General features: G+C 63.2%; 5 protein-coding genes across 6 annotated transcripts in view; 3 read left to right on the top strand and 2 right to left on the bottom strand.

Moving 5' to 3' along the window:
- The first annotated feature begins 130 nt into the window (after positions 1–130).
- CHLRE_14g613075v5 (uncharacterized protein) lies at positions 131–3,416 on the top strand. The gene is made up of 4 exons (XM_043070032.1): positions 131–638; positions 1,234–1,305; positions 1,498–1,580; positions 2,250–3,416. The coding sequence occupies exons 2-4, from the start codon at positions 1,258–1,260 to the stop codon at positions 2,311–2,313; spliced, it is 195 nt and encodes a 64-aa protein (XP_042916703.1). The 5' UTR covers positions 131–638; positions 1,234–1,257; the 3' UTR covers positions 2,314–3,416.
- Positions 131–12,224, top strand: CHLRE_14g613050v5 (uncharacterized protein). 2 transcript variants are annotated; one of them, XM_043070031.1, is made up of 18 exons: positions 131–633; positions 1,234–1,305; positions 1,498–1,580; positions 2,250–2,314; positions 4,094–4,140; positions 4,425–4,552; positions 4,754–4,892; positions 5,117–5,692; positions 6,372–6,396; positions 7,853–8,039; positions 8,236–8,364; positions 8,796–8,957; positions 9,281–9,388; positions 9,608–9,728; positions 10,162–10,308; positions 10,622–10,688; positions 10,978–11,133; positions 11,287–12,224. In XM_043070031.1, exons 3-18 carry the CDS (start codon positions 1,535–1,537, stop codon positions 11,389–11,391), a joined length of 2,208 nt encoding a protein of 735 aa, XP_042916705.1. In that variant the 5' UTR covers positions 131–633; positions 1,234–1,305; positions 1,498–1,534; the 3' UTR covers positions 11,392–12,224. The 2 variants fall into 2 exon arrangements, with proteins under 2 accessions (XP_042916705.1, XP_042916704.1); XM_043070030.1 differs by lacking the exons at positions 131–633; positions 1,234–1,305; positions 1,498–1,580; positions 2,250–2,314 and adding an exon at positions 3,471–3,852.
- Positions 12,225–12,520: 296 nt separating this feature from the next.
- CHLRE_14g613000v5 (uncharacterized protein) lies at positions 12,521–17,305 on the top strand. Its single transcript, XM_043070029.1, has 10 exons — positions 12,521–12,748; positions 12,810–12,954; positions 13,124–13,228; positions 13,407–13,546; positions 14,025–14,248; positions 14,480–15,217; positions 15,539–15,703; positions 15,961–16,069; positions 16,301–16,447; positions 16,814–17,305. The coding sequence occupies exons 1-10, from the start codon at positions 12,575–12,577 to the stop codon at positions 16,988–16,990; spliced, it is 2,124 nt and encodes a 707-aa protein (XP_042916702.1). The 5' UTR covers positions 12,521–12,574; the 3' UTR covers positions 16,991–17,305.
- A 303-nt stretch (positions 17,306–17,608) lies between these two features.
- CHLRE_14g612976v5 (uncharacterized protein) lies at positions 17,609–18,260 on the bottom strand. The gene has a single exon (XM_043070028.1). The coding sequence runs from the start codon at positions 18,099–18,101 to the stop codon at positions 17,922–17,924; it is 180 nt and encodes a 59-aa protein (XP_042916701.1). The 5' UTR covers positions 18,102–18,260; the 3' UTR covers positions 17,609–17,921.
- Positions 18,261–18,508: 248 nt separating this feature from the next.
- CHLRE_14g612950v5 (uncharacterized protein) overlaps positions 18,509–27,412 on the bottom strand; it is a 16,052-nt gene continuing 7,148 nt past the window's right edge. Inside the window, exons 10-20 of the mRNA XM_043070027.1 lie at positions 26,795–27,405; positions 26,105–26,429; positions 25,207–25,730; positions 24,782–24,849; positions 23,888–24,123; positions 23,520–23,594; positions 23,081–23,214; positions 22,776–22,865; positions 22,391–22,519; positions 21,971–22,039; positions 18,509–21,763 (exon numbers count right to left, since the gene is read on the bottom strand). Coding sequence (XP_042916700.1) covers positions 20,681–21,763; positions 21,971–22,039; positions 22,391–22,519; positions 22,776–22,865; positions 23,081–23,214; positions 23,520–23,594; positions 23,888–24,123; positions 24,782–24,849; positions 25,207–25,730; positions 26,105–26,429; positions 26,795–27,405 — 3,344 coding nt within the window. The 3' untranslated portion in view covers positions 18,509–20,680. The remainder of the gene's footprint in view (positions 21,764–21,970; positions 22,040–22,390; positions 22,520–22,775; positions 22,866–23,080; positions 23,215–23,519; positions 23,595–23,887; positions 24,124–24,781; positions 24,850–25,206; positions 25,731–26,104; positions 26,430–26,794; positions 27,406–27,412) is intronic.

The raw sequence follows: 27,412 nt of genomic DNA, 5'->3' as shown, positions 1-27,412 counted from the left end.
CAGCACCCAGGTCAGGAGGGAACCATTTCCGGCCCGAAGGGAAACCGCCGTCCCCCCAGCTGGCTGCCGACGTTCACCAAACCGTGCATTGTTTCTGCGCCATTATGGCACTGCTACAGCTGCAGGTACTTGAATTTGGGCACGGGACCAGCGAGGTCTTGTCGCCAGCTGTCGCGTTCCTGGATCCAAAACAGTCTGCTTCAATGCGCAGTTGGCATACGGCTTTTTCTGCCCCTGTCCTGAGAAATGAGCAGCCCTGGCAAGAAATCGCCGAAGTTTCCGAGTGGCATCAATCTACAGTTTGACATTGTAATTATATGAATTAGCCTGTTACAGCTGCCTCTGCCCGTGCATCATAATGGCTTTGCGAATTCATTAGCCACCCTGCATTACTTAACCAGTCCAAAACTTGCCTGTCAGCCGCGGTTTTTTTACCGCCGTCTTATTTTGTTCAGTGTCGCCTTATTATGATATTTATAGGGTTAGACGGGACGGCAGCCTATTCCTTTCAGCACCCTCTGAGGGAGCCACGTTTTAGAACCGCAAGCGAGAGGATGTTGTCGGGCCCAGCTACTTGCGCCTGCTACGGCACCGGAGCCGGTTCGGTGGATTGTGGGCAAAATTAGTGAAACGGTGAGGTGAGGCATAGTGGCCGGGTGGCTGGGGTGGCTGAGGGGTGGGGCCGGGGAAACGGTGATGCGTGGGCTGTTGCAGGACGAGTGCAGGTAATGCGTCTACCGTCTACTTCAGTTACCCAGGGGGTGCTGGGGCTGGGGCTTTACGGGGCTGCCTGTAACACGGGAAGGGACACGCCTAGGGCGGTGACCAGAGGCATTGGGGAGTTGGACTGCAAGCGTGTTACAGAGACAGCGGCCGGCGTTATTATGGACCTGATTGATGAGGGCGTGTGTTGCATTGTAAGGGAGTCGTAATGTAGCAGCGCGACGCACTTTTGAGTTACCGGGTGTGGGGAGCGTTGTGTATTTTGCTCAGGGATGACAATTAGGTGCGGCCGTTGGCGGGTTGGCATGCTGTCCAGGGGGTGTGTATGTGTAACGGTTTGCAGCAGCTCTGCACGAAGCATGTGCTCGCCTGCTTGACAGCTGGGAAGGGACTTGGATCCGCCTCCAGGCTTGTAGTGGAGGAGCAGGCGGGCGACAGCGGCCCTGGTTGTACTGCGCGTGCGTGCGTTTGGGGCCGTGCTGTCAGTTGGGTCTGGAATCGGCTTCACAGGGTGCACAGAGCCGGACGGTGCTGATGGCGCGCGTGCATCTTGCACGATTTGCCTTCACGTGCGTATGCCAGGTAAGTGTTCTGGGGTGCGTGGGGGCCAAGAGAGGGAGGGACTGGGGGAGGCACCGGGTGGAAAGGGGCCGGGAGGTGAGGGAGGCAGCGAGGTGAAAGTAAGCATGGTGAGGCGCACCTCTATCTGTGCCGGCTCAACCCTGACACGACATGCGTGGTCACGCGCGCACATGAACACATGCACATACACAGGGCCGGCTGGCGGCGTTCCCCACCTCCCTGGAGGGGGATGAGGAGCGACTGCAGGGGCGGAACGGAATGCTGCGAGTCACCGGGTGAGTGAGCCGTGTGGTGCTTGCGTGTGTGTCAAGGGAAAGAATTGCGCACGCGCCGCATGTGTGTACTGAAGAGCACAAGACAAGCCGCATGTGCGTGCGAATACCGTCTTTACCGCGTACATCGCCCATGTGGTCGCATTGCTTGTCTAGAGGGCCAGCCGCGCCGCTTAGTCTCTTCTCCGGGATGGATGTGTTTAAGAGCACAAGGAAAAATGTACTGGTGTGTGTGTGTGTGTGTGTGTGTGTGTGTGTGTTTGGTAAAAAGGAAACGAAAGCCCGCCCAACGACGGCGCCGGAGTCACTTACCGCCGATACCCACCAATTTACCGAGCGTCGCGTGACTGTCGTGACCCAGGTTGTCGAACTTACCCGCGAAGAGCCTGGAACCCCACGGGCGACCATTCGGGCTGACCCCGTGATGCACCTGTATGCGTCCATGCTCCGCACCCTGGGCGCGCTAAACAACGTTTACCCAGCACGCCTAATTACCAGAGTCCCGCCCGCTGGTCGTGGTCGACCTCACCTGTGTGTGTGTGTGTGTGTGTGTGTGTGTGTGTGTGTGTGTGTGTGGCCGGGGGCGCGTGTCCTCCCCATGTTCCGTCTTGTGGCACCGCTCCCTCATCACTGCGGCCCCTCCCACCCGTCCGTGCCGTACTTGGTGTGCAGCAGCAGGAGTGCCTGGGACAACGGGGGCGGCGGGCGGAAGGCGCGAGGGAGGGAGGCGGATTGAGGTGAGGGGGGGCGGGCGGGATTGGGGTGATGGGGGGTGGGGAAGCGGTGGTGGGTGGGCGGGGTTGAGGTACGCGCGCCGTGAGACTGACTGTGGCGGACTAGCGGCGAGGGTGCTTTGGCGGTAGTTGATTGATGCTGGCAGGTCAGCGCCAACCACCAACACCAACACCACCGCACGCAGTCGGGCTCGGGTGCCTGGATGGGTGCGAAGTTGGGGTGCGGCCGCGGGTGTGACACGATTGCATCCATCCGGGGTAGCGGTGCGCTGTCCAGTAACTGGCGTTTGCGGCATTTGCGGCGGGCCCGGGGTGAGGCAGGCTAACCGGTGTGCGCGACAGCAGCTCTGGGGCTGCACCGCCCGGCAGGCCCCGTGTTGGGCTTGTCAGTAAGTTTGCGGTTAGGACCGAGCTGTGGGCGGGTAATCGCGCAATTCCTGTCCATCTCGCACATTGATGCGGAAACGTTTGGCTTGTGCGCTGGCACTTGCGGCCTTGCGGGGGTCCACTCCGATTCCGACACGCGTCCAGTGCCAGCCACGCGCCGCCTTAGTCAGCATGTGCGAGGCTCCCAACGGCCGCAGCTACCCTTGCGGCTGGCGCTTTGAGCGGAAGCTGACCTGAAGGACCGATGGACTTGGAGGGGTCAGAACTCCCAATGAGTAAGCACCGCGATGTATGCCGCGCGGTGCGTGTCGGAATTCTGGCATAGCCGGGCTGCATAGCCGGATGGCGCCAATCCTGCTTTAATTCCTTGTATCTGAGCCGCCCGCTCTTGGCAATTCAACACCACAAGAACTCGGCGCCGGGAAGTTTACGCAAGCACGGCACGAGTAGCAAGGTGGCAAGCGCGCGACGCGTGTCGTGTTGAGTTTTTCGCCCTGCGGGTTACTTGCCGCATATGCGCCAGCTTAATAGCTTATGCGCTGTTGCACAATAATTCTGCAGGAGCGTTTCATAAGGCCGAAACAGCATGCGCCGCTCCTGCCGCCAGGGCAAAAGTTGAGCTGAAAGGACGAGCGCACGGCGGTTAAGCTCGTCTGGAGCTGGTGCGGTGTACCTCTTGCAGTACAATGAACCCAAGTAGTCTAGTGAGAATGGGTTATGCTGCTGATATAAAAGCATTCGCATGTCGAAGCTGATGAATGCATAGCAGACTATCTAAGTGGCAGCAGCGCGCGTACAATATCGCGGCGCGCGCGCCCTTCCAGTGCAACCATCAACAGCGTTCGGGCGTGCGTGCACTGCACAGCAATCCACCCCGACCAACCAATCCTGAAACAACAACTCGCAGCAAGCAGTAGTTGCTAGGATTGGAGATGATGGCGAACACGCGCTGGCTGCTTGTGGTGGTCTCGATGGCTGCTGCCATGTGCGCGTGGCCGGCGATGGCTGGCCGCCTCGGCGCTTCGCGGGCAGCTGACGTCGCAACTCAAAGCTTCCTGCAGCGTCGGGTGCTTCAGTCCGACTGCTTGACCTGCTCTGCCCTCTCGAACTGCGTCCGCGCCGTGTGCCTATACTCGGATGGCAATGCCACGAACGTAAGTTCCGGAAGGTCTTCAGGTTTGCTCCATGGCGCCATGATTTGCTTGAGCGTGTTCTTGAGGATTAAGTTCAACTTGCACTTGTCAGGGATCTCTGGCTCGCGGGCTTTGGAGTCTGGGGGAGGGCCTTCCGGCGTTAGTAAGCGCTGTGCAGGCCGCCGGCCGTGTGTGGCCTGTTGCTGCGCCACGTCTCACTGCTGCTCGCTTCATGCCAACTCCAAACCCGTTTCGTTCGCAGTATGTGAGTCTGGACTTCAGCGGCTGCAAGAACAACTCTCTGAGCTGGTGAGCTGTTTGCATAATACTTTAGCTTGCATTGCTGCTAGGCCGCCAGCTTTGTAGTTTGGCACTGTTTGGCATGAACAATGCAAGCTGCCAGCAGCGCCCCCGCCCACAAACAGGCAAGCCGAGCCCAAGCCGCCCACGCGTCTCACTAGCAGCGTCAGCTGCGTAATTGCACGCAGTACCTTAATGGCACATGCGCTCCATGCCACGGCCAACGCAACGCATTCCCATTCTCCTTTCCCACTGCCCATGTCTGCTCCTGTATTATCTGTTCCCGCACGCAGGTTCTGCTGCCAGTTCGGCACATGCTCCACCACGGCCTGCAACGGTGTGGCCTCCACCTCCACCTGCAATAACGTGGTCAAAGCAACAGTGGCTGTGCCAGCAGGCGCCGCAAGCGTCACGCTGCAGGGTGCGGGCCTGCGTGGGCGGGGCCGCCGTGAACCTGCACGCCCTGGCACGGCTGATGGCACCGCACCGCTAGATAGCTAGCCCACTCCCACTCCGCACTGTGGATTCACTTCGTCGCGCCGCGCCATACATGCCGTACCGTAGCCCATCACCAACAGTCATACGTGTACGATTGACCCCCTCCCCCGCTTATCATACGCAGTCCATGACGGCCGTATCACGGGCAACTTCAAGTGCACCACCGCCACGCCCTGCTGCGGCGGCGACGGCGGCGCCTGCGGCACCGGCTCCACATCCAGTGTGTGTGGCGGCGTGGTGGTGCCCATCTCCGGCGTGAGCGGGTGCGTGTGTGCACGATCAAGCAAGATCGGGATGAAAGATGTGTTATGTGACTTGAAATGATAAGCAGAGTTGCGAACGTAAGCTCCTCAGCCAGCGCCCCATGGGGGGCCGTGTTCTTTCCCTTCCGAGGGTTGGTGCATGTGGGCGGGCTTGCGAGATTATCAAGAACGGGAACATGCGCCGGTGCCTTTTGCAGCTGAGGGTTTCCTTATCCTGCACGCAGCTGCTTTGCCCGCCCACCATCGCCGCGGCCACCCAGCCCGTCCCCGCCCTCGCCCAAGCCTCCAAACCCGCCTCCGCCAAGCCCACCACGGCCCCCCTCACCGTCACCTCCTTCCCCCGCACCTCCGCCCCCTCCGCCCTCCCCGCCACCGCCGTCTCCCTCGCCACCATCTCCTTCGCCACCGCCGCCTCCTCCGCCGTCCCCTCCCCCGTCACCGCCTCCGTCACCTCCTCCGTCGCCTCCTCCGCCGCCATCATCCCCTGAGCCGCCCTCGCCTGAGCCTCCCTCTCCGCCGCCACCGCCGCCGTCTCCGGAGCCACCCTCGCCCAAGCCTCCTTCCCCTCCTCCTTCCCCTCCTCCTTCTCCTCCGCCGTCTCCTCCTCCGTCGCCTCCTCCTTCCCCTCCTCCGCCGCCACCGTCTCCTGAGCCGCCCTCGCCTGAGCCTCCCTCTCCGCCGCCGCCGCCGCCGTCTCCGGAGCCACCCTCGCCCAAGCCTCCTTCCCCTCCACCTTCCCCTCCTTCTCCTCCGCCGTCTCCTCCTCCGTCTCCTCCTCCTTCCCCTCCTCCGCCGCCACCGTCTCCTGAGCCGCCGTCACCCAAACCTCCTTCTCCTCCCCCGCCACCGCCGTCCCCTCCTCCGTCCCCTCCTCCGTCCCCTCCCCCGTCACCGCATCCGTCCCCTCCGCCGCCGCCACCCTCACCTGAGCCGCCTTCGCCTGAGCCTCCCTCTCCGCCGCCGCCGCCGCCGTCTCCGGAGCCACCCTCGCTTAAGCCTCCTTCCCCTCCACCTTCCCCTCCTCCTTCTCCTCCGCCGTCTCCTCCTCCGTCGCCTCCTCCTTCCCCTCCTCCGCCGCCACCGTCTCCTGAGCCGCCGTCACCCAAACCTCCATCTCCTCCCCCGCCACCGCCGTCCCCTCCGCCGTCCCCTCCGCCGTCCCCTCCGCCGTCCCCACCGCCGTCCCCTCCGCCGTCCCCTCCTCCGTCCCCTCCTCCGTCCCCTCCGCCGTTCCCTCCTCCGTCCCCACCGCCGCCGCCACCCTCGCCTGAGCCACCCTCGCCCGAGCCTCCCTCTCCGCCGCCACCGCCGCCGTCTCCACCTCCACCGCCACCGTCCCCTCCGCCGCCGCCGCCGTCCCCTGAGCCGCCTTCGCCCAAGCCTCCCTCCCCTCCTCCTTCCCCTCCTCCTTCCCCTCCCCCGTCTCCTCCCCCGTCCCCTCCGCCGCCGCCGCCGTCTCCGGCGCCGCCCTCGCCCAAGCCTCCCTCCCCTCCGCCAACACCCCGTGAGTACCCGCTGACATTCCCTGACGGCCCGCCGTGTCACCTGCCTGTGCGCGCCACCTGCCTGCCCCGCCCTTCCTCCCGACTAACCATCCCTGCATCTGGGTGCCCCCTCTGCGTGCGGGGCATCCAGGCTGGCAGTGCCTGTGGGGAGCCGTACGCGGCCCGCACACTGCCCAGCACCCCGTCATCTCTCCCCTAACTGGTCCCCATGCCTCCCACATCTACCTCTTAACCCTTGCCTCACGCCCTCTCTGCCTCTTTCGCCGCCTGGGCTTGTGTGTAGTCTTGTCTTTGTTATCCCTTCTTTATCCTACTGCCGACACGCCTCGGCCCTTTCACTGTGCCCTGCCCTTCCGATTTTTGCCTTGCCCCTTTCCCACATGTCGTGCTCCTGGCCCGACGCTCCCTGCCTGGCGTCGGGGCTGCTTTCCTGGTCGCCAGGTAAGTCGTGGGTTTTGCTTGTCGCGTCCGCGTGCCTGTCTTGTGCTGTTGTGCGCGTCACCGAGCCCGGGCGGCGACATTTATCGCCGGCGCCGCTCGTCCTGCTGCTCCACGACGCCTCGACCCACATCCCATAAGTATTATCGCTCGCAACTAACGCCTCTGCCTGCACTCTCGTTTTCGTTGGTTTTGGTTTAGTTTGGGCTGGTATTTACAACCCTCCACCTTCCCCTCCTCCTTCCCCTCCTCCCTCTCCCCCCCCGTCACCGCCTCCGTCCCCTCCGCCGCCGCCGCCGTCACCTGAGCCGCCTTCGCCTGAGCCTCCCTCTCCGCCGCCGCCGCCGCCGTCTCCTCCTCCGTCGCCTCCTCCTTCCCCTCCTCCGCCGCCACCGTCTCCTGAGCCGCCGTCACCCAAACCTCCTTCTCCTCCCCCGCCACCGCCGTCTCCTCCTCCGTCCCCTCCTCCGTCCCCTCCGCCGTCCCCTCCGCCGTCCCCTCCTCCTTCCCCTCCTCCTTCTCCTCCCCCGTCCCCTCCCCCGTCCCCTCCTCCGCCGCCGCCGTCCCCTGAGCCGCCCTCGCCCAAGCCTCCCTCCCCTCCTCCTTCCCCTCCTTCCCCTCCGCCTTCTCCTCCCCCGTCGCCACCTCCGTCCCCTCCGCCGCCGCCGCCGTCACCTGAGCCGCCCTCGCCCAAGCCTCCTTCTCCTCCACCTTCCCCTCCCCCGTCTCCTCCCCCGTCCCCTCCGCCGCCGCCGCCGTCTCCTGAGCCGCCCTCGCCCAAGCCTCCTTCTCCTCCACCTTCCCCTCCTCCTTCCCCTCCTCCCTCTCCCCCCCCCGTCCCCTCCCCCGTCGCCTCCTCCTTCCCCTCCGCCGCCGCCACCGTCTCCTGAGCCGCCGTCACCCAAACCTCCTTCTCCTCCCCCGCCGCCGCCCTCGCCTCCGCCGTCCCCCCCTCCGTCCCCTCCGCCGCCCTCGCCCCCGCCCCCTTTGCCCCCACCATCACCGCCCTCCCCTGAGCCCCCATCGCCCCCCCTGCCTCCGTCACCCGCGCCGCCCTCGCCCTCTCCTCCGCCCCCTTCGCCCCCTCCCTCTCCCGCCCCCCCGCTGCCTAATCAGGCCTCTTGCAGCTCGTCATGTCCCAATGGATCTCAAATTCGGGCCGCTGGATTCAAGACCACATGCGGCGCGACCTGCCTCCTGACACGTGAGCAATTCCATTGCAGCAGCACACTTCCGTGTTTTTGCTTCTGTTTGCTCATACACATTATTGACCAAATGAAGATGACGACCGGACGCTTGGGTCATTGGTTTGGACGTACGTCATCCAGATTCTCCCTGTAGTCGCGCTCGCTCGGTCGCCGGCCCCCGCAACTCGTTCGCATGTACTGGCCCGCACGCAGAGCCGTCCGCTTGCCTGGTCGAGCCCCGCCCCGGCGCCTTTGACTCGCCCGGTTCCTACGTGCCCGCCTTCTCGGGCGTGTACGGCTGCTTCCTCAAGTCAAGCGGCACCTACACCAGCAACAGCAGCGGTGCGTGCGTGTGCCTGTGTGCCTGCGGCTGTGTGTGTGTGTGTGTGCGCGCGTGTGCGTGTGCGTGTGTGTGTGTGTGTGTGTGTGTGTGCCCTTCTGTCTCGGCGGCGGCTTGTGAAGCATTCTTGGCTGTCACATGTACAGATGCGCTCATCTGCACGCTCAGTGGTCAATCCCGCTCCTTGTGCGCCACATGCACACACACACACACACACACACACACACACACACACACACACACACACACACACACACACCACACACACACAGACACACACACACACACAGCATGAATTACCCTGCGTGGTTCCTCCCGTTTTGTTTTCCTAACACAAACTTACTCAGACACACATACACACACTGACCCAAACACACACACAAACACACACACACACACTCACACACACATACCCAAACACACACACGCACAGGCAGCTCCAGTTCCTACCCGCTCTACCTGTCCTATGGCGGCGCCAACCTGGACTCCTTCTTCTCCAGCGCCGCCCCCGGGGCCGTGGCCGCCCTGGCCTGCTACGACTCCCCGCAGCTCATCAACCTCACGCAGTACCTGCTGGTCACGGTCCTGCCCACTCGTGAGTTTTGACTTATGATGACTTATGATGACTTATGATGATACGTACGTGCGTGCGTGTGCGCATGTGGGGCTCGCGGTACGGAGGGGCCCCTACCTGTCTTGCTAGCTGTGTTGCCTGCATGCATGATTGTTTCCTCCAGCCGCCACCTGCACGCGCCTGGCCCTGCCCCCGCTCCATGCACGCCCCGCCTCGCTTCTTTCCCCTCCCCCCCCCCCCAACAACGCGTCTACTATGCTACTGTACCTGGCTACGCCTTCACTTCTTAATTAATCATGAATGCAACCCCACACACACTTGCCTAAACTGGCGGCTTCCCCCAGCCTCCGACAACTACGCCTGCCTCACCTGCGGCTTCTACAACGTGGCCCCGCTGGCCGCCACCTCCTCGGCCAACTGTGACTGCAATGACACCGCATGGGCCTTCCCCAGTGAGTGGTCGCGAGCCCATCTCAATGCATTGGCTGCACAAGCCATGTGACGTTTTAGGGGATAGATGGTTTTAGGTGTGCCCGAGCCATTATTCTCACGGCCATTGGCTTACTGGCCTCCGGCCGTGATCGATCACACACCATGGCACTCTGGAAGCAACGAACTGCGACAATCCATCCAACACAATTGTCCTGCTGATCTGCCGTACGTGTGTGCAGCCCCGGCGCAGCTCGGTGCCGCGCAAGCCGGCAACTCCACTTCCGAGATCCGACTGAACGTGACGGATCCCGGATTCGGAAACGGCGTGTTTTGGAACCCGCGCCAGCCGACTTCAAGCGCGTGAGTAGGCAAGGCCAAGGGCAAGGCTTGGGTGCGGCGGCGGTTGCTGCTTGCCGTGGTGGGATGAACCGCAGCGGGCGGGTGAAACAGCAATGCCTGTAGCCTGTAGTTCAGGTCATTTCCAGTAGATAGATGCCCTTGGCGACACCGGGCGACTATCTACGCACGTGTTTCCGCTCCGGTACGCCCGTACCGACCTTTCCACATCTCCGTCCCCCCTGTCGCCCTCGGACCTACCTGCTGCACGCAACCACGCACATCCATCCACTCACCACCACCACCACCATCTGCACCACCACATCATAATCACCACCGCCACATCACCATCACCACCACTACCACCACCACCACCACCATCACGCACCACCACCATCACCTCCACCACCAGCACCGCATCACCACCTACCAGCACCGACCGTCCCGCTGCGCGCAGCTGGGGCGGCTACTTCCGCATCGCGCCGCCCGCCTCGCCCAACGCCGTCCTGACCCTGGCGGTGTGTGCCGGCTGCGGTCAGAACCAGCCGGACAAGGGATACTACCTGAGTACCGGCTTCACTATCACCTTCACCAACTTCACCAAGTGAGTTGTTAATGCTTTGCTGCTGTGTCTGCTGCTCGCTCGTCTATTTGTGCGGGTCACAGGGTGGTCCTGCTGCGGGCATGCTGGTGGACACAAGCACACGCGACCCTCTTTCTTACGGTGGCACACACAGCCCTGCGTTTTTCTTCCTTCTTTGTATGTGCTCCCTAAACAGCACACGCATACGCACACACACACACACACACAAGTATTGCGCGTTTGCATGCACCTCGGCTCCGCACTGTTAGCCTTAAAGCATCTTCGATAACACCGTGTCGGCTCCTTCCCTTATGCTCACTTTGCTAACCCGCAGGGGCAACGGCTCCATCACCATCAAGGCTCTGGCGCCCGGCGCCTCCGCTGAGGTGGACAAGCTGCAGGTGTGGGTGGCGGTGGGGCGCGGGGCGCGGTGGGGTGCAGCAGGGCTGCGGCTTGTCATCCATCATCAGACACGTTGCAGTTGTCAGCTGTTGCCAAGGCAGGCCTGTCAGCCATACATGTGAGGGCCCGTGGGACCGTGCTGATGTGGTCCGCAACGTGGTGTCGTTTGCTTGGCAGAGGCGGCAGCTGCCCAGCCGCTGCTCTCCACCTACCCTACCCGGCCCTTGCGCATAGCCTCATCAAGCCGGGACCCACCCTCGGCGCCATTATGCACGTACGTACCCGCAGATTTACCTCAGCTTTGTGGCCCCGCCCAACCTCAACCCGGGCCAGTTCCAAACCTTCACCACCACCAGCCCCACCGTCACGCCCACCAACCCGCTCAACGCCTTCCCCGCCGGCCCCTTCACGGCGGCCGCCCGCGCCAACGTCACCTACACGACGGTGCGTCTTTGCACGTGTGTCGATGTGCCTCAGCTGCTGCTGCCTGCCACTGCTACTGCTTACTGCTACAGCCCCCGCACCCGCACCCTTCCTTCACCGACTCCCCTCTCCCCGTCCTCTTCCCGCCCTCCCATCCATTCGTTCCCGCTGCAGTCTTCCGGCTCCACCGCCACCGTGCCTGCCTCCGTGGACCCCAGCCAGGGCCTGTTCTTTGCCCTGCACCTCGATGTGGGTCAGGCCTGCCCCGCACCCTACTAGAAATGTGTGTGACACCGGTAGATAGATGTGGCAATCTGTCTGGGGCGAGTTGATGGCACGTGCAGGTACCAATGCTTTCGTTCGGCATCCTCACGTCCCGATGGCTGGCAAACCGAAGCGCTGCTCATATGTTTCATGGGAGGGATGGGACTAAGAAATAATGTGAAGAGTTTGTGTTTGCTATAATATGTGTACGGTCGCGCACTTTCGTCCCTCTCTTCTATACATGTGTGTGAGTTCTGGCCTCATGCACGATCTGGAATGTCCGTGGCTTGGTGTCGATTGCCGACTTGACCTGAAAGAGTGGCGCAATCGAACGGCGAGAGCCTGCAAAGCTGGGCCCACGCGTTGAATGGCACAGCAGCGGTACAGAGTCGGTAGTGGCGTTGGTGAAATAATCATGTCACGCAATTGCGTGCAATTCTTTTGTGTATGTAATGGCGCACACGCCATGCATGTCGCGCTGGATGTGTTAAGTTGTCACGCAGCACTGCCCGCCAGTACTCGTTCTATAGCTAGGATACGCGGCGGCCGGAGTGAACTACCCCAGGAACTACCCGGGCCTATCATGGTCCCTCGAGCGTTCTGCATGTAATAGCAACTACGGTACGTGTTCTGTCTCTTACTCGCAGAACAGGTGGTGCAAGTGGCCGTTACCCTTAGGTCGGGTCGGCGGGACCAGCTTACATCCTTAGACCTGGGCCTGGAATGTAAGAGGTGCGGCTGGATGCGGTGCAGCGCATAGTCCCTGGGAGTTTCGGGAAGGATGTGTCCCGGACTGACATGCGGGTGTTACGGCCTGGATGGAATGTTGACTGTAATTGCAATGCTACGGTACTGGCATGCGTTGCCCATGCCAAGGACAATTCTGGGAGGTGATCATGGGTAGGAACGTCAGACAGGAGGCGAGCGCGGACCTGAGATCACGGCAGATGAGGGTGGGGCGCCTTGCGGGGGTGGGCCCTTCGGGGCGAGCCTGCCCGTAGCGTAATATAAACAGCGAATGGTGCAACGAACTGTACAGCCCCGCTATTGCCCTCGAATGTATGACCCCGGGGTCCTCGCGGGTGGTGGGGTGGGGTCGGACACACAGCGTACGCCGTGATGATTCTGGGCGGGTAGGGAACGACTTAAACGAAGACGAGTCGTCCAGTAATCATAATATCATGGGGAACGCTCGGCTATGACAACTCGCTCCACAGGGCACACGCTCGCGGTTGCCGTGCTCTTAGCTGCAGAGTGCGCGCGTGCGGGCAGCGTCTTCGGACTGGACTACAACGAGAAGGACTTCGTAGTTGCCAAACCAACATGTGTGCACCGCTTACCACTTATAGAAGTGAACCGAGTCGCAACCAAGGTATCTGAGCAAGGGCGGAGGAGGAAAATGCGCTTAATTTGACTCGGCGCTTGGCTCGCAGGGGATCCGCTCGTTCACGGTTTTGAATGACACTTCATTAGTAGATGAACTCAATAAGGATGCGACACGTCGCCGCTATGGGGAGAGCTTCGGCTACTGGGAGGACGACTCCATCGCGCGTGGCACCTGGCGCGGGGGCAACGTTGGTAAGGAGCCCACTCGGCTGATAAGTTATCCGGCAGACACAATAACAGCACAGTAGCTTGAGGAGGTGGGGGGGCAGCTGTGTGCATGGCGTGCGTGCGGGGGCGCTGGGGGCGGGGGCGGGGTTTCGTGCAACATCCCTGCCGCTACCTGCCCACCTCTGCCACCCAGGCGACACGCGGGCTGCCGTCACACCCTTCCTGGCGCACAAGCACTTTGGCGAGACGTACAAATGGATGTTGTACGGCGACGATGACACACTCTTCTACATGTCGGGTGCGTCGCGTGTGTGCTGTTGGAGTCTATGACCATTTGCCTCTCACGCGGGATGCTGCGGCAGCCGGACCGGGCAGGCCTAGGCAAGCAGTGACCCCAGCATTCCCTATTCCCACCACCTTATTTCAAACACCTCCACAACGCCCTCGCAACAACCTGATGCACCTACCTTGCATAGGCGTGATCAAGCTGCTAGAGCAATTCGACCCCGAGCAGCCGCTCGCCATCACCGACAACATCTGGTACTTCACGCAGCACCCCGCGCCCGCCGCGCCGCGCTGCCTGCCCTGCGGCTTCAACATGTCCAGCATCGTCACGGTGGGGCGGGGGAGGGGTGGATGCGGGGAGGCCTGGCGTTGGGCGGGGCGGATGGGGCGGGTGAAACATGGGGCGGGCGCGGCTGTGGTGCGGGGGACTGGGTGGGACGGGATGGCTGTGGGGCGGGATTGGGCGGGGCGGGGATTGGGTGGGGCGGGGGCTGGGTGGCTGTGGTGGGGGGCCAGCGGTTGGTGCCAGGGTGGGTTGCAGGGAGGTGGGGCGGGGGCGTGGACCTGGGGCTCGGGTAGCTCCGGCTGGGAGATGGCAGCCGTCCAGGTACGGAGTCGCAGACTTAGGGGGGGAGGCGGAAGAATGGCCGCCCGTAAATGCCGTATAGTGAGGAGGGCTGGATTTGGGGCCCAGTTGTTAGAGAGCAGCGATCTCACTCCATGTGGGGTCCCATGCACCACAACCCAGTTCACCAGGTCGCAGCCCGTAAGCCCCTCTTCCCGCACGGCCCCTCCTCCACCGCCCGCAGAACCACACCTTTACGCCGCGCCCCGCCTGCCCCTTCTGCACGCGCGCCCTGGCGTGCGGTACCTACGCCCCTCGCTACCACTGCAATGCCAGTCACGAGGAAGCGCTGAGGGAGCGGTTCGGGCCGCGGCTCTTCACCTTCCCACTCGGCCGGCAGGATCAGGGTCAGGAGAATGGCCAGGATGCAGCGCGGGAGGACGTGGACAGCGCGGAAGCCCGAGAGAGGTGGGTGCCAGTCTGCTTCTAGGTGGCCTGGACATGCCTGCTTTCCCCGGTGGCCATGCCCAGAGCAACCTGCGCGTTTCACCGATTCCACCACCCCAAACACAACCCCGCCCATCCCGCCGTCCACTGCTCGCGCGCCCAAATGCGCGTCCACCCCCCTTAACACAATCATACCGTACGTGCTTTCCCAACAAACAATGTACGGTACACACGCACGCGCTCACGCAACAGGTTCGGCGAGGGCATGCGGCAGGCTGGGGCGGCCTACGCCAAATGGATGGCTCATCACGTGGATCTCAAGGAGCGATACCCGCGCGACTTCAAATACAAACCCGCCATGGACTGGGAGCAGCGCGACCCGCCGCAGCCGGGGGCGGCGGGGGCAGCAGGGGCGGCGGCGGGGCAGGAGGAGCCGGGCAATGAGGACACAGACCCACAAACCTGGTACGGCGGACGGAGGCGGCAAGGGCGGCGACGGCAGCGGCAGCGGCGGAGAGGGCTGTTGCAGGAGGAGCAGGACGAGGAGGAGGAGGAGGGGGAGGAGGAGGAGGAGGAGGGGCGTTGGTGGCAACGAGGGCGGCGGCGCAGACTGGCGACATGGGCGGAGGCAAGCAGCATGCCAGGCCGGGTCGGAGGGGACTTCTTAAAGGAGGGTAAGGAGGGCGCGGCAGCAGTGTACGATGTGGGTCAGTATGGCGCTGGCGACGAGCACTGGGAAGAGGCGGGGCAGCAGTCTAGCCAGCATCCGCACCAGCACCACCAGCACCAGCACCACCAGCAGCAGCAGCGGCGGCGCCTGGCGGGCAGCAAGCGGCCCAGCCAGCAGCGCTACATCGACGGCACGCCCTGGCTGTCGGCGGCGCTGGGGCTGGACCTGTCCCGCGCGGGCCAGGAGGGCGGCGAGGCGGCGCGCGAGGCGCGGGAGGCGCTGTGGCTGCCCTTCCCCTACTGCGCCCGACATGAGGAGCGGTGAGCGGTGGTTGCCTGGGTATAGGGAGCAAGAAACCGGGAGGGCGTGGGGTGGGGACGGCGAGGGCAAGGGCGAGGGCGAGAGTGAGGGTGGGCAGGGTGACAGCGCAGGCCCTCTGTGTTTGGGCCGTTGGCGCCAGTGGGCAGTTGGCCCTGGTGTACACACAGCCGCACGCATACTTGCCAGCGCGCTCTGCATGCAAGGCGCCGGCCCTCTCAGAATCTGCTTTAGTTGAACGCATTGATTCATACGCACACACACTTCGTTTTATTGTTTTTTAACACACACACACACACACGCGCACGCACACGCTCCGCCAGGCTGCACGCCAAGCCCGCCCAGAGCTGCCTGGTGAGCATCAGCGGCCACGGCGGCACCGGCATCATCTTCAGCGTGGGGCTGATGCGCCTGATTGCGCCCGAGGACGCCATCGCCTTCATCACCAAGCAGACCGGCTGCGGCGGGGGAGACTGCCTGCTGGGCAGGTGGGAGACTGGGGGTGGCTGGCGCTTGATGGGATGCGGGCAGCTCGGGGCATGGGCCGGTCCGGACGTGGTGGTGGAGGGCCATCGCCGCGATTGAAGCGCGTGGGGGCTTCGTCAGGGCTTCGTGGCACATGATATCTGCTTCGTCAGTAAGGTTGGAGGCATGGTGCTCGGCCGGGCCTTTTGTCTTTATGCTCCTTGTGGTTCGTCATGTCAAGCGTGCTCAAAGTTTTTTTATCTCGCTCGCCACTCGCCAGGGCGCTGTGGTTCCGCATGGGCATCGGCTACACGGACCCGGGCACGCCGCTGCAGCACGGCGCCAGTCGCTACGAGCGGTACGCGCGCTTCGTGGACAGCAACACGCAGGTGAGTGGGTGCCTCGGAAGAGCACTAGGGAAGGAAATACTACTGGACACTACTGGACGATGCAGGTGGGTGCTTCGGAAGAGCACTAGGGAAGGAAACACTACTAGACAATGCAGGTGGGTGGGACAATGGCTGGCTGGGATGCCGTGGGTGCGCTTGGCGCCCTGCGCAGGTCAAAGGCGGGGCAGATGTACGGCAGGGTAGAAACATTCCCTTGCTTTTCCGCTGCAGATGCCGTCGCTCATCACGTTGGCTGACCCGACCAAGGTGCTGCTCAACGCGCGCCGCGGCACCGCGCGCGCCCCCGCCTGCGACCGCTCCTGCGTGTGGCTGATCGAACACGTGGTGGGCACACACGTGCGCGCGCAGGGCAAGAAGGTGCGCGGAGGATGGGGCGGCAAAGGGGCGGGCGTAGGCGCAGGTGCGGGTGCGGGAAGGCTGCGGGGGGGGGGGGGGTTGTAGATACCAGGCCAAACTAAACCGAACTCAATGCAATAGAGCGAGGAGGAGAGTGGGGGGGTGACACACGCGGCCCGGCGTGTATGCCCTGCACTGCACCGCTTGCGCCTGGGGCGGTACGGTGCGGATGTGCGACGGCCGCACGTTGTTAACTTTTTTTACCATTATACGCGGTTCCCCCGGGGCAAAACGTCAACAGTTGATCATGTACATATTTGCACCGTCCTTTCCCCGCTGTCCCCAAACGTTTTCCTGCTGCTGCTGCTGCTGCTGTCCGCCGCCCAGGTTGACGACACAGTGGCGGCCATGCACAAGCACCTGGACACACACGCCGCCGCCTACGCCTGGATCCAGGAGGCGCGGGCCGACCCTGACGTTGCGACGGGCAACGTAAGCGTGGCGCAGTGGGTGCGCGCGCGGTACGGGCCGCCACCGGGGCAGAAGGGGAAGGGGCGGCGGTAGCTAGAAGGGCAGGGGGCAGCGTTGTTGTACGGTACCGGTATGTGTTTTTTATAAGGAAAGCGCAAGGAGAGGGGTGCTGCTCGTGCGTGTGTTGTGGAGCACAAGGACTCGTATGGAGCTGACTGGCTGAGATGGTGGGTGGTGCGTAAGCGCGATCGCGAGGGTGAAGCGAGAGTGAGCAATGAGCGGCGGAGGGACGCGGTGAGGACGTGGAGTTCGAGGCAAGCGGACCCACAGCGATGCCGGTTGCGCCGCGCTCCCTCCCCGCGCCAGCCTGAAATTGCAGTCTGACTTCAGCTGTAAGCGTGCGGGATTCGGGAACCTCTCCTGGCCGCCGCTTGTGACCTAACGGCTAACGTGTGCGCGGGAGCTGGTCATTGGGCACAAGAGCGGGGCAGAGGAGTGCGCGAGACCCAGGTACAATGCGGCTGGGTTTAACCGTTCAAGGGGATCAGTGCTTTAAGTTGGCGAATTCGGCAACGGACTTGGCAGATGGCGGCCAGGCGGCGAGACGCGCTGTGGCTGGAGGTGCGCCGTCCGCCGCCGGCACGCTGCGCGCGTTCAGCCAGCAGGCGACAGCTCCCTACAGCTCCCAGGCACACGGAAACTCCATCATGCTGCCCGACCGGATTACAGATTCACATCCTCGCCGCATTTCCTTCTTCGGCTGGCCTCCGCTGCATGCAGTACATGCTCGCGTGGCCGCCACACACCCAATGACAATGTGCAGTGACCCCTAGTGACCCCTAGTGACCCCGTACACCTTCTACACATGCTCATCGCGCCACGCAGCACCCTGCCACTTTTCACCTTACCTGCGGCACAACCCAGCAGCAACCCGGTCTCACCCGCCGTTAAACCACCGTCCAAAACTTGCGCTCACGGTTTCCTCAATTACGATTGGTCTGACACTCCGACTGTAAATTTAACCTTATGTGCGGCTTGCCCGCAACTTGCACAACCTTGCCAGCGTGTTGAATCCACAGTCCGACAGTCCGACCACTGCCGTACGGGCCTCCCCGTGCGGGGGGTCTTGGGGGTGGATGGAGGGAGTCCCCGACGTCAAACTGTTCTCCCCTGAGTCTCCCACGCTCTCAGACCCTCCGTACATATAGTAATGACTTGCTGGTCAAGTGGGAGGGCGGTCCGCGCTCGCCTTGGGTCGAAATGGGCGGGTTTTGGTTCTCCGGCCGGTGTGCCCTGGGTACGTGCCGGGGCCGATGGACCCAAAGTGCGCTTGAGTGAGCCTAAACTCATTAAATATGTTATTTAGATACATAATATTGCATTGAAATGTATTCCAGATCAAAATGCAAAGCTCTGCCGACCGGCAATTTTGGGAACCGAAGTCCCTCGAACAGCAATTTCCTCACTGCTTTGTTATTGCCGTGCCTATTATTGACTACATGTAGCTTAGGACATCTGCAGGGGGGTTTAAAGCAGCTCTTCGCGCATAATGTCGGGGCATGTCGCTGCAGTTCGCGAGCTCGGCGAGCGGGCAGGTCACCCCAGGGCCCATAACAGCTATTCATAACATACAGATACCATATCAGGGCATTTGGGATGGTTTGAGCTTTGGACGGTGCCCCGGGTATGGGCACGCCCCGGGTGAGACCAGGTTGCCCAGCAGGCCAGCACCAAGAGCGCATATCGCCAACTCCGAATCTCCAATCCTGCGCAGAATCATCGCCTTCATTATGCAATGTGTTTTATAGATGAGGGATACCGTATTATTCAATCAGTCAATTTGTGCAATACGCGGGATGGGAAGTATTGGGCTTCATGTGCGTTACCCAACTTGTCGGCAGCGTCTCCGAATCCGGAAGACACGTGTCAGGCCAGCACCATGAAAATCTCAGCCACGAACGGCATTTCATTCTACGCGTCTTGCAAACCTCGCAATGGTTTACCCCTTTCTTAGCACGGGGTGGATTGAGCTGATGCGAGCATACAGCTATGCGTAGTCACCTCGAGGCGTTGTGAGTGGAGCCCGGGCCCCGGGGCCCCTGCTCTCTCATTTTGTTTCGTGTGCTTAACATGCCGCCGTCCGCAGCTCAAATACATCTCTGAGCTCATGACGTGCCTCAGTGACCTAAAAGCAGCCAGGCGCACAAGTAGCAGCGCTCTTCCAAAACGTTTGCCTTCAAGGCTTGCGCGTACGGTAACCATCGCCGCCTTGCATAGGAACGCATGAACCCACAACCTCAATCCCTGCAACAGCACTGCATGCAGACACGCACATGGCATTGCGCGCCTGTTCTTCAATAACTTATGATCACCACTTAGCTGGATAATGCGCACACCGAGCGTGCCGCGGTAATGAGAATGCGCACGCCGCGTTCTATCCTTGCCACCCATGCCACCCTTCCTCGTGTCCGTGTGGCATGCGTCCTACTGTCACCTATAGCTCCGACACACCAAGGACCCCGCTATACCGTACACATCTGTACCAGCAATCGCCCTGTGTTCCAGCGCAAGAAGCAGCGCGTCACAAATGACAAGCTCACGAGACAACAGCACCCCGCCCAACCGCGAACCTGCCAGCACCACCCCCCAGCATCTCCCGACAGAACGGCGTGCTGTGCGTTCGTCACACCATTGGTCGCAGCCCTAGCCCGACCGAAAATTACTTACGGTATGACGCACGGTGTCGCACGCTTTGACTCGGCCGTTATCAAGCGAATGAATCATTCACATGCGTTCCATCGCACGCAGGTACACGCTCAGGACTCCGTCAGGACGCCTGGGCCCATCGGCTCGTTGCGGCCCCTCAGAACTCTATATGTGATGAAGGCCATGCATATACAGGAGCAACCCGGCAGCAAAAGCCCTTCTACATCCAAGAGCGCTCCTTTTAGGTTGGTGGTGCGCCTTGATATCCTATGATGCCGGAGCCCTGACGCCCTCGCCCTGACGCCCCCGCCGCAGACCCAACCATTTAAGTATGACAGTGGTACAACTCTCACAAGCCCACGCCCGAGGAAAGACACTCCACTCTCATACATGATGCGCGCTCCATAAATAGCCAGCGTATAGCGCCAGTGCATGCGGTGGGCAGCGCCCTCGAAGTTCCAATGACACTGTCGCAGTAACAGGCGGCCTCAGACTATCTTGTCTTCCCAGGCCTTCAGGAGGAACCAAACTTCAACAAGCGCATTCAATTTTATTAATCACACCCGACGCCGAGTCCCACTACCGCCCATACTTCATACCACGAGCATGAGAAACTTGCACCCAAACGGGATCGCATTCGCCAGCTCGGATGATGACACAATGCCGCGCCCGCGCAGTTCCATGGCGCGGCGTTACGCGCCACCCGGCAAGATACCCCGCTAGCGACAACGACGCGTCGGCATAGTACTGGAACACCCCCGTACATGATTAAAAATACCAATCCGGTGTGGCAGCTTGGGAATCCATGCATACTGAGAGGTGTCCGCGTGTAACGCACAGACGCGGCCAAGGATGTTCAGTGACATGGTCATGGAAAGCTTCATTTAAGAAATGCACGAACGCTCGAGGCCACCCACCCGCCCGCGCATCCTAGTCACCCCCGTCCCACGCTCTTTGGTCAGGCAGCAGTCACAAGCTGAATACACGTTGCCACACGGCTGATCCATAAGTATCGGAAGTGCTCATCACGTCCATCTCCATTCATTTCTGCGCCCCTCCGTTGCGACTGCGTCTCCCTCAGAACGCGGTGTTAAAGAGAAACGACCTGCTGAGTCCCGAGCTGCTCTGCTTGCCCCTGCTGGAGCTGCCTCGCCTTGGCCCCTCCTTGCTGGTACCCTCTGCGCCGCCCACAGCCGCCGCCCAGCCGGAGACGGGATCCGTGCCGACGGCGCCGTCTCCTGCCATTGGGGCGGCGCCGGTGCCAGCCGCAGAGCCGCGGCTGCTGCCGCCAGCGGTGTCCACAATGCCCAGGACCGCGGACACGAAGCGGGCACCGCCACCGCCACTGATTCCGCCACCAACGCCTCGGCCCGCGCCGCCACTGGCGGGGCCGGCGCTGTCGGAGCTGACGACTGGGCCGCCCACGGATCCCAGCCCCGGCGCGCCCAGACGATGCAGTTGTAGGTGCCCGCTGCCGGTGTGGATCCCGCTGGAAGCCCGGCCGCCGCCAGCCGACGCTGCGGCGGCGGCAATGGCAGCGGCAGCCCAAGACGCGCTCGACGGTGCGCGGCCAGAGTCGCCGGCGGCAGCGCCGCCACCAGCCATGCTGCCAGCCCGGCTGGTGGCAGACTCGCCGCCGCCGCCGCCTGTTGTCAGAACCACATCGCTGCGCCCGCTAACGGTGGCGTGGCCTGCGCCGCTGTGCTGGCCCATGCTGGATTCCGGGCGCCGCAGCACCGCCGGCGCCTCCTGTGTGCCCGAGCGGCTACCGCTGCGCAGCATGCCCGCCCCGTGGCTGCCCGCCGCCTGCCACCCCAGCGCGTTACCACTGCTGGCCAGGCCCGCCGCAAGGAACGGCGCCGGCAAGGAGTGGCTGCCACTCGCCAATGTGCTGCCAACGGACCCGGTCGCCGCCGCTGCCGCTGCCGCGGCGGCGGCTGCCGCTGCCATACCCGCCGCCCGCGCAACGGCGTTGGTAGCCATCCGCTTGAGCGCTGTGGCCTCGTCGTTGCGGCCGCCGCCGGGGCTGCCGCCGCCGGATCCGAGGGCACCCGCTCCCTCGATGGGGCCCGGTACGGACATGTTGGCGGCGCTTAGGCCGGCCGGCACGGCGGCAGGCAGAGGCTGGCGCAGCAGGTAGGTGTTCATTACGCCCTTGCCCTGTGTGTGTGTGTGTGTGTGTGTGTGTGTGTGTGTGTGTGTGTGTGTGTGTGTGTGTGTGTGTGTGTGTAGCGGGGCAGCCGTCCATTGCAAGACGGATAGATTGACGTCGAATAGGGTGTGTTTGGCGGAGGCAGGCAGGCAGGCAGGCAACCCGGGCCAAATTCGTGCGCTCGCTCGCTTGTTTGCTCGGCCTCGCCCGCTCACCTTCACCTCCACTCCGCCAGTGGGCTCCCAGTCCTCATCCGGCACCAGGCCCCACGTGGCATCAGACACCTGCATGGGGCGGCGTGCGTGGCGTGGGTGGTGTGGATGGTGTTGGCGGTGGCGCAATGGATGGAAAATTGTAGGTGTAGAGACTGAACGGGTCGAAAGGAAGGCCGGGCGAGCTGGGATGTCATGCGTTGGTGTTGTGGCATAGCAGATCAGGTATGACCGCATGGGGTCCGGCTCGGCCCCAGGTCGCAGCGAAGTGCACACACACACGCACGCGCACACGCACACGCACATCACGCATCGCATGCAACGTGCTGCGCATTCCTCCCGCGTTGTGCCCTCACAGGCACATGCACCCTCCCTTCGCGATGTCTCCCCCATCAGGCACGGCCCGCTGCCCCCCCACCCCACCTGGATGCGGCCGTAGGGGCAGGTGGACTCCATGCGGCTGGCCGTGTTGATGGTGTCGCCGAACAGGCAGAAGCGCGGCATGCGCATGCCCACCACCCCCGACACCACCGGGCCCGTGTGGATGCCCACCTGCAACACGTGGGGGCACGACATGTGTGACACTCTGCATGCAAGGGACCGGCGTCAAAGTGCTGCCAATACCCCGTTCCGCGACCAAGACCCCAGACCCAAGCCGATGCAATCACATATGACTCAGCTTGCTCAAGCGCATTGTCCCCGGCTGCCGCCACCCCACCTGCCCCAGCCCCTCCCCGCTCCCAGGCCCCCCATCCCCCCAGCCCCTCCACCCGCCCTCCGCCCCAGCCACCCCGCTCGCACGCCTCACCCTCATCTTGACTGGCTCGCCAGTGGTCGGCAGAAGCACCTTCTGCGCGTCCCGCAGCATGGCCTTGGCGAACGACAGCACACGCCAGGCCTGAGGGGGGCAGGGCGGGGGTGGGCGGTCGGTGGACGTGCTGGGTAGGCGCGAACGAGGGCGTGGGAAGGATCGAAGCGTGCGTCATGAATTGAGGGCTTGGGGGCCGTACGTGCCGGATGGCCTACGCCGGAGGCCTGGCAGCCCCCGGACATATCCACATGCCCGCTGGTGACCGATGTGCGGGAGGCGGTGTGTCCCGGGTACGCACGCACCTGAAGCTTGTCGCTGCTGCCCTTGCGCACCGCCGCGAAGCCGTCTGCGTCCTTGCTGATCAGCCCGCCCGCCACCATGTAGCAGTCGCCAATGGTCTCCACCTTGTACACGCCGTAGATGTCCAGCAGCGTGTCTGTGTGACACGGCAGGTGCGTGTGCACGTCAGGTAGGAGTGTATGCAGGTTGCACAGAGACCAGTAGGGCGTCGCTGCCTGATACCAATGAAGGAGCCCAGCGTTTTACACGCGCGGAGTGTGCGTGTGTTGGACAGCAGGAGGACAGTGCTATGAGGAACCGAAGGCTTGCGCGAGGGTGGGCAGCGCATGTCACTTGTGAGGTTCAACGCGTGCATGCAGCCGTCACATGGGTGGTCAGCTGCCAAACAGACAAAAGTATGTACATTACCCAACTGGCTCCCCAGCTCCCCAAGCCTCTCACCAAAACGACTGTAGAGCTGGTTCAAGAACTTCATAACGGTCTTCGCAGGGACCTCTTTGCACATGCTCGTAAAACCTGTTCGTGTCAGGCGCGAAACGCGTGCGTTGGCGATTACGTTACGAGGGAGGCTAGCACTCGGCCGCGGGCGGGCAGATGAGGAGGGAGCGGCCTCAGGGCGCGTGCCGACGTGGCACGCACGCGCCGGGCGTGCCGTCCTTCAGCCTAACACTGGCAGCCAATGCTCTGCCGCAATGTCCATTTGTTCACGGCTGATTCTCAAATATAAACCTGTGAATCCGGACTCCAAACTCGCAACTACAAACTCTCACTCTGCGACATTATGCCAATTTACAAAATATAAAACTCACCCACGATGTCGCTGAACAGAATTGTGACCTGTTCGTGGTCGGTGGCGGTGGCGGTGGGGTCCGGCATCGCACTGAGCATGGACAGGTTGAAGGCCGACACCGCCAGCGCCCCCGCACCGCCGGCGCCGCGCCCCGCCGCCAGCGCCGCCAGCTGCTGCTGCTGATGTTGCTGCTGCTGCGCCGCGGCGGAGGCGGAGGCGATGTGCTCCAGCACGTGGCGTGGAAAGATGTTCTCACTGCGGCAGTGTGGAAGGTGGGAGGGGTTGCGTGGTTAACAAAGAGAAGTGCGCGGTAATACAGGTAAGAGGGGAAGAGAAGGACATTACTGCCAGCGGACGGGGGTGGTGGTGCAAGGAATGGTACAGAGAAGTGTAGGGGAGGGCAAGGGCAAGGAGAGGAAGACGGGGGCTAGGGGGGTCACGGTCAAGTTGTCGCGATGGCGACCAATCGGGCTCGGCATCCCAACCCCACTGCAAGCGGCGCAGCGAACAAGCACTAGAAGCCCCTCCGCGTGCCTGTCTGGTGCTGTTGTGCGCGCCACCGAGCCCGGGCGGCGACAGTTGTCGCCGGCGCCGCTCGCCCTGCTGCTCCACGACGCCTCGGCCCACTTCCCATAAGTATTATCGCTTGCAACTAACACCTCTGCCTGCACTCCGCTCATTTTCGTTGGTTTTGGTTTAGTTTGGGCTGGTACTTACAACCCCTCCCCCAAAACCGCCCGCCTTTCGCGCAACACGGCGCTGTCCCAAGCGCACCAACCCGTCTAGCACCGCACCACCAACCACCAGCACCACCATGATCACGACCACCACCACCATAATCACGACCATGCATTGCCATGCACGCCCCAGGCACACAACCCATCGCGCCACGCCACCGACAGGCCACACTCACAGCAGCTTGTGTTCGGCCTCCATCACCTCGGCCAGCCGCCGCTCCAGCCGCACGCGGGCCGTCACGTCCTGAGGGGCGGCCCGGAGCAGGAAGGCATGGAGGTGGGTGCAGGTGGTGGTGGGAGGGGGTGGGGGTGGGGGTGCAGGTGGTGGTGGTGGTGGTGGTGGTGGTGATGGCGGCCGTGATAGAAAATGTGCTAGCAGCAGGGCTTGTGAATGCTGGTGGTGACAGGGATGCGCCTGGAGTTAGGGCTCACGTGTGGCGTGCGCCGTGTGGCGTGAGACTGACGAGAATGTGACGGGATTCGGAAAGATCGCAATTGTTGCGGGCTTCAGCCCGCTCATCACAACAGGCCCACAAACGGTCCCAACGGATCGCCGGTGCCCAATAAAAGTTGTCAAACAGGCGGCTCGACACTGACTCACCGTCTGCACGACCATGACCACCTGCGCCTTGGACACCGGATCCAGGAACGAGGTGGCCGTGATCTCGTGGTACTGCTGCTCGTCCTCTGCTGGATCCACAACGGATCCCGTTCCGCCCGCCGCATCCCCGCCATCGCCGCCGCCGCCGCGGATGCCGTACCCGGCCGCCGCCATGCTCGCGGGCGTTGCCTCCGTTGCACTGCTCGCCGAAACGGATCCGCCGCCGCCGCCTCCTCCTGTAGCGACAAGGCCTCGAATGTTGTTGCCTGTGGTCCGGAAGACGCTGTGAGAACCACTCCCGCCACCGCCGATGCCAACGCTGCCGTGCCCGGCCCCGGCGGTGGTCACCAGATTCAGCTGTACATCGCTAATGCGAATGTCGTTTGGCGCCGCCAGTAATCGGCCGCCGGAGAGGCCGCCGCCGCCGGGCGACAGAGGCCGTTGGCTACCCTGGCGCGAAGGGTTGAGGCTGGAAGGATTGGGCGACGGCGGAAACCGCAGCGCGGGGTTGGAGAGCTGCCGGCCTGTGGGGGCGGACGCAGACACACACACACACACACATACACACACATACACACACAGGGGGGTTTCGGTTCCGGTTGAGTAGCCCGTAAGTAATGCCGCGAGCGCGCGCGGTGGGCAGCACACGCCAGGGCGTACGGCACAGGTTTAGATCGGCTGTGAGGGCGGGATGCGAGGGAGCCGAGGGACACCGTGCATGTGGGGCAGGACAGACCCTCTACCTAAACGCCACATGTGCCCGTATCGGTGCTTTCGGCGGTCTAGACGACAGCGTGTTACACGGCTTGCGCATGTGAGACAGAAAGCAGCTGCTGGCAACCCTCGAGAAAAGCGGTGCGCATGGCCATGAGGCTGGAGGAGGCAGACAACGACTTACCATACGCTCCGGAGAGGCTACTGCTATCCATCGCCGCCGCCATCACCACTGAGCCCTGCCGCGTCACCAGCTGCGGCTGCGGCTGCGGGGGCAGGCTCTGTATCTGGGTGCCGCTGCTGTTGTTGCTGCCGCGGGTGGCCCCGGCGGCGGCGGGGCTGCTGGCGGCGGCGGCGGGGCTGGCAGTGCCGCTGCCGCCGTACTGCCCGCCGGCGCCGCCGCCCATCCCACTGCTGGCCATGTGTCGGAGCGGGTGGGGATGCACCGGCGAGCCCTGCTGCTGCAGGGGCTGCTGCGAGGCGGTGTTGAGGAAGCTCATCATGCGCACCTGCGGCACGCGAAGGAGGGCATGTAAGTACAGCCATCTAGCAAATTCAAAAAGCAGAATAGGGATAGTGATATAGTGATGAAGCCATGCCCCAGGTCATGGAAAGCTGGCAAGAAGCAAATACGGTATGCACAACGCAACAAGCCAGAGCGACTGTTGTAGTCTGACTGCGAGCATCCTTAGCGCTGAGAATACCCACAGTCAGATTACCCCTGAACGTGTGCCCCTTGGATTGGAGCGGCCACCGTCCCCCGCCGCCGCCTCTGCAACCCCCCAGTGGGCCACTTCGTGGCGCGCCTGCGATTGCCCTTGCGCTAAGGATACCCACAGTCAGACGACAACAGCGACCCTACAACCCAACCCACCAGTGGCCTTCGTGTCGCGGCATGAGACCCGAAGCTGAAGCTCGTGGCGCTCTTGGCCCCGAACGCCAAGGCGACGCCGCCGCCACCGCCACCACTACCGCCACCACCGCCACCAGCCGACGCCGACGCCACCCCGCCAAACAAGAGGAGGCTGGAACCAGACCTCTCCGTCTGCCGGCTGGGCGGCCGCCGCACCCGTACCGTCGGTGACGACGGCGCCGCCGCAGCCGGCGGCGGCGGCGGTGGAGGGGGCGGCGGCGCCAGCGGTGGCGGCGGCGGCGCCGAGGCGTTGCCTGCAGCGCCAAACCTAGCCGTAGCTGCGTTGACGACGCCGGCGCTGCTGTGTGCGGTGTTGTCGAGTCCGAGCACCAAGCCGCTGCCGCCGACGGCGGCGGCTGACATGACGGCGGCGGTGGCAGCGGCAGCGGTGGGGCCGCCGGTGACCCCCACGGTGCTGCTCGGCCGCTGCAGCTGCGCAAGGCCGAAAGACAGGGACGAGGGCGCGCCGCCGCCCATGCCCATGCCGGACCGCGTGGCGGCGGCGGCGGAGGAGGAGCCGCCGCCGCCGCCCGCGCTGCCACTGCCTGCTGCTGCGCCGCTCGCAAAGCCGCCTGCCGA

The sequence above is a fragment of the Chlamydomonas reinhardtii genome, chromosome 14 (genome assembly GCF_000002595.2).
Source record: "Chlamydomonas reinhardtii strain CC-503 cw92 mt+ chromosome 14, whole genome shotgun sequence".
Taxonomy (NCBI): Eukaryota; Viridiplantae; Chlorophyta; class Chlorophyceae; order Chlamydomonadales; family Chlamydomonadaceae; genus Chlamydomonas; species Chlamydomonas reinhardtii.
The sequence above is the reverse complement of the archived record's forward strand: the minus strand, read 5'-3'. Positions and strand labels throughout refer to the sequence as shown.

What these genes read in the sequence shown, in the direction of transcription:
- CHLRE_14g613075v5 (XM_043070032.1), top strand. Translation starts at nt 1,258, where the DNA reads ATGGCGCGCGTGCATCTTGCACGATTTGCCTTCACGTGCGTATGCCAG. An exon ending in CCTTCACGTGCGTATGCCAG is followed by an intron (nt 1,306 to 1,497) that starts GTAAGTGTTCTG and finishes GCACATACACAG; the next exon opens with GGCCGGCTGGCGGCGTTCCC. An exon ending in GGAATGCTGCGAGTCACCGG is followed by an intron (nt 1,581 to 2,249) that starts GTGAGTGAGCCG and finishes CTTGGTGTGCAG; the next exon opens with CAGCAGGAGTGCCTGGGACA.
- CHLRE_14g613050v5 (XM_043070030.1), top strand. Translation starts at nt 3,631, where the DNA reads ATGATGGCGAACACGCGCTGGCTGCTTGTGGTGGTCTCGATGGCTGCT. An exon ending in CTCCCCTCCGCCAACACCCC is followed by an intron (nt 6,397 to 7,852) that starts GTGAGTACCCGC and finishes CCCTCCCCTGAG; the next exon opens with CCCCCATCGCCCCCCCTGCC. An exon ending in CCAACGTCACCTACACGACG is followed by an intron (nt 11,134 to 11,286) that starts GTGCGTCTTTGC and finishes TTCCCGCTGCAG; the next exon opens with TCTTCCGGCTCCACCGCCAC.
- CHLRE_14g613000v5 (XM_043070029.1), top strand. Translation starts at nt 12,575, where the DNA reads ATGACAACTCGCTCCACAGGGCACACGCTCGCGGTTGCCGTGCTCTTA. An exon ending in ACATGTCCAGCATCGTCACG is followed by an intron (nt 13,547 to 14,024) that starts GTGGGGCGGGGG and finishes CACCGCCCGCAG; the next exon opens with AACCACACCTTTACGCCGCG. An exon ending in TCGTGGACAGCAACACGCAG is followed by an intron (nt 16,070 to 16,300) that starts GTGAGTGGGTGC and finishes TTTCCGCTGCAG; the next exon opens with ATGCCGTCGCTCATCACGTT.
- CHLRE_14g612976v5 (XM_043070028.1), bottom strand. Translation starts at nt 18,101, where the DNA reads ATGTACGGAGGGTCTGAGAGCGTGGGAGACTCAGGGGAGAACAGTTTG.